Source organism: Triticum aestivum, chromosome 1A (assembly GCF_018294505.1).
Source record: "Triticum aestivum cultivar Chinese Spring chromosome 1A, IWGSC CS RefSeq v2.1, whole genome shotgun sequence".
NCBI lineage: Eukaryota > Viridiplantae > Streptophyta > Magnoliopsida > Poales > Poaceae > Triticum > Triticum aestivum.
The window spans coordinates 50,353,279-50,362,874 of NC_057794.1; the positions used below are offsets into that span (position 1 = coordinate 50,353,279).

At 44.8% G+C, this 9,596-nt stretch overlaps 2 protein-coding genes and 1 non-coding gene across 4 annotated transcripts; 2 read left to right on the top strand and 1 right to left on the bottom strand.

Moving 5' to 3' along the window:
* Window positions 1-287: 287 nt before the first annotated feature.
* LOC123189135 (nuclear pore complex protein NUP98A) lies at window positions 288-6,601 on the top strand. 2 transcript variants are annotated; one of them, XM_044601477.1, is made up of 9 exons: window positions 288-414; window positions 1,252-1,743; window positions 2,805-2,879; window positions 3,506-3,661; window positions 4,070-4,419; window positions 4,515-4,637; window positions 4,712-4,825; window positions 5,042-5,162; window positions 5,836-6,601. In XM_044601477.1, exons 2-9 carry the CDS (start codon window positions 1,254-1,256, stop codon window positions 6,390-6,392), a joined length of 1,986 nt encoding a protein of 661 aa, XP_044457412.1. In that variant the 5' UTR covers window positions 288-414; window positions 1,252-1,253; the 3' UTR covers window positions 6,393-6,601. The 2 variants fall into 2 exon arrangements, with proteins under 2 accessions (XP_044457412.1, XP_044457420.1); XM_044601485.1 differs by lacking the exon at window positions 288-414 and having other exon boundaries at window positions 1,252-1,344; window positions 1,453-1,743.
* LOC123189147 (uncharacterized) lies at window positions 6,555-7,115 on the bottom strand. Its single transcript, XM_044601494.1, has one exon. The coding sequence runs from the start codon at window positions 6,988-6,990 to the stop codon at window positions 6,754-6,756; it is 237 nt and encodes a 78-aa protein (XP_044457429.1). The 5' UTR covers window positions 6,991-7,115; the 3' UTR covers window positions 6,555-6,753.
* A 590-nt stretch (window positions 7,116-7,705) lies between these two features.
* Window positions 7,706-7,778, top strand: TRNAK-CUU (transfer RNA lysine (anticodon CUU)). Its single transcript has one exon. It is a non-coding gene; the product is annotated as a tRNA-Lys (tRNA).
* Window positions 7,779-9,596: the final 1,818 nt, after the last annotated feature.

A 9,596-nucleotide genomic window follows, 5' to 3' on the forward strand; every position in this document is an offset into this window, starting at 1 on the left:
CGTTATGGTGGCTTTTCCTCAAATAAAATAACCACGGCACTTTTAGATCGGAGAGAACATTCGGTACATCTTTCATGTTCCACCTCCCTTGCCGAGAAGTGGCTACCGAAGAAGACTTAATAAAAAACGAAAAAAAAGGTGGCGTTGGAAGAAAGCTGACAAGTCATATTTTACTCTTGTGGCTTGATATGTAAGCTACTGTACCACTCCTACGCTACCCGCGACCCGGAAGTCGTCCGTCCCCCGAGCCCAACCGCCGCTGTAGTATATAAACCGCGCCGGCACCGCACCGGGGAGCCCACCCGCGCCACCTCTTCTCCCTCCCTCCACCCCAGACGGCGGAGGACCCCCGCCCGCCCAACCCCGCGCCGCCGCGCCGCCCCTTCGATCGGACCGCCGCCTTCCTTCCTCCCTGTAAGCCTCCCCTCCTCCTCACCCTCCTCCCCGCCTCAATGCGACCGGAACCCCGGCGAACCTACTCGCGATTCGCTCGTAGGTCAGGTCCGACGCTAGGTCGCGGTGGCCGCATTGCCTACCTGACGGTTCAGCTCTGTCCCCAATCCCGGGCTAGGGTTCTTCGGGTGGGTCGATTTTGATTAGGAGCTCTACTCGGCTGCCGCCCGCCGGGGCAACCGCGTGCGTTTTCTCGTCGGTTTGTGTGACGGGCGCACGCACGCACGCACCATTTTTCGTTTTCTTCTGTACATATTGTCGTTGGATGAATGAGCGAACTGGGCACGCGACGGTCCCACTTTATTTGCACTTGTTCCTCTTCTGTTAGAAGCGCTTTTCTCTATGTGGTTTGATTCGGGGGGTTCGTTTGTTGGGTTTTCTTATTAGTTATTTAACTATTTATTACGCTGCATTTGCTGCCTAGATTCCAGTTTACCACGGGGTTGGCGGGCTAGATTAATCATTAAACTAATGGGAAGTCAGTAAGAGTTAACAAATTTAGCAGGCCTCCAATCCGGAGGTGAAGAATTACTTTATGGTTTCTGAATGTAGCACGGCGTATGAGAAATGCACCCGCTCAGTGAATATAACTGCCAGGATAGACGGATGTGTTTTGTTTCAGTGAATATGTTTGCAATTTTGGCAAGGAGTTGATCGCGTGCCTTCATTTTCTGGTACCTAGCAATTAGTGTCTTGTGTGACTGATGCAGTTTTATCTTCCATGCTTAGGCGTTAATTAGGGATTAAGATTATTAACTTGTCATTCATCCAATTCAATTTGATCTTTGTTTTCTGCAGTTATGATGGGTTCTTCATCTTGGTCTACCCCTCCGCCAGCCTTTGGGCCAGTCAAGGGCTCTTCATCATCATTGTTCTCCACGCCGACCTCTGGTGCGGCCATGGGCTCTTCTCCATCCTTGTTTTGTTTCACGCCGGCATCTGGTGCAGCCACGGGCTCTTCTCCATACTCGTTTGGTGTAATGCCGACCTCTGGTGCAGCCATGGGCCCTCCTTCATCCTCGTTCACGCCGGTAGCCACGGGCTTTTCTCCATACTCGTTTGGTATCATGCCAGCCTCTGGTGCTGCCACGGGCCCTTCTTCATCCTCGTTTGGTTCCACGCCGGTAGCCACGGGCTTTTTTCCATCCTCGTCTGGTTTCACGCCAGCCTCTGGTGCTGCCATGGGCTCCTATTCATCTTGGTGTGGCCCAGCATTTGGGCGATCCCCTAATGCCTTCGGGCACCCCATGCCCCATCAGGCACCTTTTTCATCCAACACACCATTTGGCTGTAAGTAGCCTTCTGTCCACCAATTCTCTATTTTATTTAATCGTCTGCTATTTGGTTATCCTGAAGTAGATTGGATGGATTCTTTCAATACAATGGTAGATGTGAATTCTATTTGTTAGCAGTGTCTTCCCCTGTTTGACTGTGCATGTGTTGGATGAACAGTAAAATTTCTGGCGATGCCATCAAGTAGCATCCCTGAGTAAGTTCATGAATACGTGAAATATTTATGGTGTAACTGAGAACACAATTTTCCTTGAGTTCATAACCCAAGATATTTGTTAGCCAAATGTCCTGCACAACAAGATTGTGCAAGTATTACAATTCCAGTACGATACTAGGATGCATTTAAGATTTAACTCTGACTACTGAAGCACCATTGGTGGTTTTTGACGTTTTTGGTTAACAGTTGATCTTTTTCTTTCCTCGTGACTTATGATTGATATATAGTAGGAAGTATTCATTTAGCATTGACTTTTGATTTTCTCTAATTTGAAACTATGTATACTGAGGCTAATCAATCCAGTATGACAGTAATAAGGTCAACCAAACCAGTATGGTGATACTACAGGGTCTTTTGTAAGTTCTTGGAAGATCTGTTTTTTAATGGAGATGGACGCTATATAAACAGCTATAGTAGGCTGCAAGTGCTACTCTGTTCCCAGGAGCACGCCATTTTGGTTCATGGTCTCCATGATGTTCTTTGGATCGTTATTTTCTTCATGACATATTCACAAGAGCCATGACAGTCTACAGGAATATTCTTTTACAAAACTACCCATTCATGAGCATGTATGTAGTCAATTCTGATATTTTATCAATAAATTAATTGTCATAATCAAAATTGTTTGCTGCATGCAGTGGTCATATTCCTTTGTGAAACCATTAGGGTATTTTTTTCTTCTCTGAACTATTTGGCAATGCCACTGTTTTCTATGTTGCTTTCACTATTTCCAGCAGTAGATATAATCCCAAACATAACCTTGGTTTCTACGGTTTCATTACTCATAAGTTTACTCAGCACAGCTGATTTGACTAAACTAATTTCATATTGCTTTGTACAGCTACAACAGGCCAACATTATTCACATGTTCCTACCTTTGGGGTGCAATCTGAGCCTTCATTTGGGCCCTTTGGCCGTAAGTTTTGTGGTTTCTTTGTGCTTTTCATTTAGTTCATCATGTATTCACAAATTATAGCTGACCCAGTCTCTTACATTTTCAGCTGCTATCATTAAACATGCTCCCTCCGATCCAAAATAATTTTTGTGGTTTTAGTTCAAATTTGTACTAAAACCATGTCACTTGTTTTGGATCGGAGGGAGTAGTTGAATATGTAAACTTGGCTGTGCATTGTAATTTGTCAACGCACTTTTAAATACCATTTTTTTCTTACTATTTCTTGATCTATTGACTCAAAACGTGATGCAGTAATCTGATCCTAATATTCATGCAAGTCTCTACATGATCTACTTGGTCTATTTGTTATGGGCAGTAGTGCCTTCTATACAATAACAATACACCTTCAATGGTGATTAGTAATTGAAGTAGTTAGCTTATTTTGAAATAAGAGTTTTAAAACTGGGGAAAACCGCTGGTCAAATGAGTCTGACCTTTTTCTTTGAATACGGCTGGTTCAAGGTTTAGTTGACTTATTGGTACCTTTTTTTTTCAATTTGATGTAAAATTTTCTTTCTTTGAGTTGACTTATTATGAGATTTTATATGTTATCTCACTGTTTCTTTTTTCACATCTTATTTATGTAGGAGTGTCTAAAAAAGGCAGCAGGGTTTCTGCTTATACCAGGACTCCTGGTGATGATCCTGAACGTAATTACTATGTATCTATTTCAGCAATGCCAGTATTCAAGAGCAAATCTCATGAGGAGCTTCGACATGCAGATTATAAGAAAGGAGACAAAGGTAAGATATTGAGTATTTCCAACACTTAGACTTTTTTGTCCTGTTTACATTTTTGATAAGTTCTATGAGGTCTCGGCAGGTCGCTGTGATGGTCAAGATCACTAAAAAGGCTTATATTTAGAAACGGAGGGGGAGTACTATTTACTCTAATACTTAATTAATTTTCTTCCTAATTTATCTTCAATCCTCTAGAGACCTAACCTAATGTGCAAGGACTTGACTAGTTCTATTAAAGCAACACGGTACTGCTCTTGGTGCCCTGGCTGCAATCTGGGGCCAAAGAACGTGTGTGGACCTTATATGATAACTGATGGTTAATAACTGTTGAATCTTGTGTTTTTTCATTATGTACTTATTTTATTAGTTTATGTGGTTCTTATTACTAATCTAGTTTTGTGTGTTCCCCAGGTGGTTTCAACTTACAGGAGGGCAGAGTTCCTTGGGCTTATCATTCCTCGCAGCCCCAGCCCCAGGCCCCAGTGAATGCCTTCGCAAATCCTGTCAAGCCATCATTGTTTTCATACTCTCCTGAGCCATCCTCAGCACCTGTGGGACTGCAATCCTCAGCACATGGTACCACCAACCCATTTTGGCTGCGCCCTCCAGGACCCCAGTCACCATTATTCTCATACCCTCCCGAGCCAATCCACAAGCCATCATGGTTTTCAAGCTCATCTTGTGCACCATCTACTACATGTTGGGAAAACGTATCCAATAACACAGCAGCATGTACAGCTCCTGCAGATACATCTTCTGCTGTAAGTATTCCTAAAGAAGATTATTCTTTCATGATGCATTTCATTCATAGGAGTTGGTATGTGTTCTCATTGATTAATTGTTCTGATGGAAGCAGCAAGGCCATATGTTTAGCCAAAATTTGTTCCCTTCAAAATCTACTCAATCTGGAGGAAGTTTACTCAGCTCTTCGGTCGCCCATTCAGCACCAGCTCCATCGCCAAACGGTCATTCCACTACTGTAGGTGTCACTGAATGGCTATATTTCCTGGCTTTTTGTTTCTTTATCTGATTTATTATTGTCGTCCTTTCCAGATAAATATTGATCAAGCTGAGAAAACTGTGGAGTTGGTACTACCAGTTGACATTACTACTGTAAGGATTAGATTTTCTCCAAGGAATGATGATACTGGCAGTCGTGCTACAGAGGTATGGCAATAAATCTCCATAGCCCAGAATTGTGTTGCACAGTAAGATGAAATCTTGTGGACCTCTTCAAACAGTTTCAAGCCGTATATGCTCACACGTTTGGGCTCATGAATATTCAGATAAAATGCTCCCAGTCGCTTTTTATTGCATCCAAAAAAATTGAATCTGTCCATTTTGAGTACCCCATAAATGAAATCCACATGTCCTTTTGCATAGGTTCATCATAATGTTAAAGCTTCAGCAACACCAGTGTCTTTCTGTATCTATCCTGGAGAGAACCAAGAGCTAACTATCCAATCAGTGGAGCAGCATGACAGGAAACCATCTAGTTCAACAGGTAGATACTCCAGAACTTATCAGTGGTATCGTATCAGTTTCTTAGCTTTCGGTACTAGTTTGTTCTGTAGACTTCTGATAGGTCGATGCTACATTATTTTTCCTAGACTTTTGATACTGCAATGTTTTTGTAGCAGTAATTTTCATATGGCTCGGATTTTCTTGAGACTTCTGATAAGCATGATGTGTTTTTGTCTTTTCTATTTCACATTGCATCACAAACTTGAGTCGATGCAGGTTCAAGCAGAGTAAACAATATTTTGTTTTCCTCATTAACTGTAGATACTTTTGTTGCTATAAAATGGATCCACTGTCATGTTCTACTTGGCTTTTGTTATCCCATGGGAAAACTTATTGAAATAAGCTTTTGTTGCTTCATGCTAATAATTTTTAATAAGCAAAAGAATTTACTAGCATCGTCAGAGTGAAGATTCCTAGGAGTATTTTATTCAAATAAGCTTTTACTGTTTCATTCTAGCAATACTTTATTCAAGAAATTCTTCACTGGCACGTTACAAGGAAGAATCCTAGGAGCAAACCCAAGTTCTCCATTAGCACTTGTGGAGCCCAAATGTCAAAATATTTGATATCTCAGAACCAAAGCTACTTCATGCTTTGTGTGTTGCCATACGATATATGCATTGAGTTACTGACATCTTGTTCACCATCATCAGGATCCGCTGGGGAACAGAAAGGGTATATCAACGGTGCTGTCCTGGCTAGGAGTAATCCATTTGATCCTGTGATAACTCCATTTGGTGGTGCCCCTGTGAGTGAAAGTGTGCTTCCTCGGCTCTATAAGGCAGACTATTACACCTCGCCGTCTATCGCAGAGCTTGCTGCACGAGAAAGCAACGAGCCAGGTTGTTGCTCACATGTGAAGGACTTCACGGTCGGCAGGCATGGCTATGGCAGCATCAAGTTTGATGGAGAAACTGATGTGAGGAAGCTCGACATCGCTTCCATCGTAGAGTTCAAGGACCGCGAGATCCTGGTCTACACAGATGAGAGCAAGAGACCTCCTGTGGGGCAGGAGCTCAACAAGCCTGCAGAGATCACCCTCCTGAATGTGAAATGCGTCGATAAGAAGACCGGGTTGCAGTTGACGGAAGGTCCAGAAGTCGACAGGTATAAGGAGATTCTGGCGCAATGGACCGAGAAGAATGGCGCTGAATTCGTGGCGTTTGATGCCGTGAAGGGGGAGTGGAAGTTCAGGATCAAGCACTTTTAGTCAGTAGCTAGGTTCTTCGCAGTAGTAAGATTCCAGTTGGAAGACAGGGTGATACCATGGCTCTGGCTATGTAAAAATACTCTGTCCTGCATCTTCTAGTGAGTCTCTTTGTTAGTCGACAGGCAGGCCTGTCAGAAACAATTTTAGGTGGGGATTTCGAGCTATCAGATAACTGTGGCTGAAGTATATTTGATTGTTGGTCGTTGAAATATTGGCACTATTGAGACAAGCAAACATACTAGCATACATCTTTATTCCCTTGAGGAAATATTGAGAGAAGCTAAGACTAGTCACAAACACAAACTAAACTCTCGAATCAAGCCTCTTGTGGCCTGAAGAGAAAACTCATCGCCAGCCAGCCTCACCTCTCCGGCACCGGCCCAGCCGCCGCCGCCGCCGTGGAAGATGCGCACGGATGCACCCTGCCGGCGGCGGCCCATGAGTCGCAGTTTTTCTTGCTGATCTTGTCTTCTTCACCGATACTCTTGTTCTTGTTCTTCACGGTCGAGTTGTTGGCGGCTCCTTGTTGGCTGATCCTCTGCCGGACCTTCTCCTGCCGCACATGTACCTGCGCATAGCTAAACCCCATGGAAGCCATGTTTGACCAGGCGCAGCTGAAAGATGCAGCCTAGCTAGCTACCTTCCTCTTTAAGCAGGATATAATTGGATCGTGTGAGATGTCTGTGTGTGTGCATACATATGGATACGGCCGGGCGTATTTATATGCGAGGGCTGCAATTATTGGGGGCGGGGCACCGAGTTTCTTGATGATATCCGGTGTGGACTTATCTGTTAGGAGTATCTCCTCTGGTGGTGGTAGGCGGTAGGTGTCACCAGAGGGAGATGATTCGGAAGCAATCACAAACAGCGCCTGCCTTTTTCATAGGGTTGCAATCGCAGACGCTGCTGGCTGCGGGAAACGGTTGTGGAATTATTGGCACTACCTGTGGGCACAAGCATACGGTTTTGTGTTCCTGGTGGGCTGGCGGCAAGGCTGCCCACCTTTCGCCGTTTGTGCCTCTGCGCGACAAGTTTCGATGTTGCCTTTGCGACTTCCCACTGACCACTGAGGCGTCTATATGTGTCTAGCATAATAATGCATGAATGATTCCGTCGAGCTAATGATATCCTGATGGAAAGGAACGAGTCCCTGACTCCATGTATGCTTTGGTGATTCTGCTGAGCGCTGAGCGAGGTCAAGGAATGGAAAGATATTTCCAGCTTAAAAAAAGGTAATCATTCTGCTGAGTAGGTGGAGGAGGGCTTTTGTTCTATTTTGGATATATACAGACGAATGAAGCAAGTGGCACAAAGCCCGTCTAGCTCAGTTGGTAGAGCGCAAGGCTCTTAACCTTGTGGTCGTGGGTTCGAGCCCCACGGTGGGCGATTTGCTTTTTTTTTTATCAGAGCCCATGTTTTTGGAAAAGGCAGAAATGTATTTTGAAGTTCCAAATTCTCTGAAAGAGAATACAAATGGGCGCTCTATATTTTTTAGATCAGGCAGAAATGTGTTTTCAAGTTCCAAATTCTCTGAAAGAGAATACAAATGGGCGCTCTATATTTTTTAGATCAGGCAGAAATGTGTTTTCAAGTTCCAAATTCTCTGAAAGAGAATACAAATGAACCTAGGAACGTATACAACATCTCCGTAAATTTTCTTTCTTTTGACGCTGCAACGGCGGGCTTACGCCGGCCTGAACGTATATATTAATCAACGTGAAACTTACAACCAGGTGAAGAGGAGGTACAAGGTGAGAGAAGGGGGGAAGGTGATGTTCTTTCAAGTTCCAAATTCTCTGAAAGAGAATACAAATGGGCGCTCTATATTTTTTAGATCAGGCAGAAATGTGTTTTCAAGTTCCAAATTCTCTGAAAGAGAATACAAATGAACCTAGGAACGTATACAACATCTCCGTAAATTTTCTTTCTTTTGACGCTGCAACGGCGGGCTTACGCCGGCCTGAACGTATATATTAATCAACGTGAAACTTACAACCAGGTGAAGAGGAGGTACAAGGTGAGAGAAGGGGGGAAGGTGATGGGAAAAAACAGAAAAGTTACATTCTCCCAGCTAAGAGCAACACCATTGATCTCCACTCTAGGAGAAGAGACTTCTTTAGCTCGGAGGAGCATCTATTAGACCATAGCATGAGATCGTTTCAGCTCTGAATACTTTAGCATTTATTCGCTTCCAGATATTCCATAGGATAGCGATGATCACCGTAGATCGGACTTTGTCATTCACCAGTGAGCCCCAACATGTTGCAATGGAGTTGGGCGTAGTATGGTAGAGAGAGTTGAGCTCAGCCCAAATCTGACGAGTTTGAGCACACGTGAAAAGCAGGTGGTTGATAGACTCGGAGTTGTTACAGAAGGGGCAAGAGGCCGTGGACGCAATGCCCCTCCTGAATCTTCGATCGTTGGTGTAGAGCCTGTCTTTGTGCGCTAGCCATAGGAACAGCCGGCACTTGTTTGGCACATAGTTCTTCCAGATTGCAAGCGCCATCGGATCCATCGGCCGGTCCATCCATAGAGCCCCGTAAGCGAAGGATGTGGTCAGAGGTTTACCTTGAGCCTGCTGATTCTCCGGTTAGGTACCTGTTCATTCAAGGAAAACATGGCAAGAATAGAGCGGATAGATTCGAGGTCTCTCTCTGCAGCATGCGAGAGTCGAGGGGCGAGGTAGGTGTTTAGTTGTGGGTGGGCTAGAACAGCTGCAACGAAAGCGTTAGGTCTAAGAGTGTGGGAAAAAATGGCCGGGAACTGAGCCGCTAGAGTGGTGGTGTGGTTAGGGATCCATAAGTCTAGCCAGAATGCCGTGGAGCGACCATCGCCAGGGGGCAGGGATTACCCTGGTGATGGCACGGAGCAGAGGGAGACCCTATACTATGTCGCGCCAGATGACAGTGTCAAGACGAGCTGGGTCGCCGAGGTCACGGTGGTGGCTCCAACCATATGTGGAGGCCAGGTGGTTTGGCTCAGAGGTCATGCAGTGTGAGTGAATTTTGAGCAAATATTTGAGGAGAAGACGCTGATTGAACTGATGCAACGATAGAAACCCAAGACCCCCACGAGAGAAGGGGGCACAGACCGCATCCCACGCAACTTTACACTGACCCCCAGAGATCGTATCCTGTCCTGCCCAGAAGAAAGCCCGGCAGCGACTATCGATGGCCTGGATTGTACCTAGAGGAAGCAGAAGGG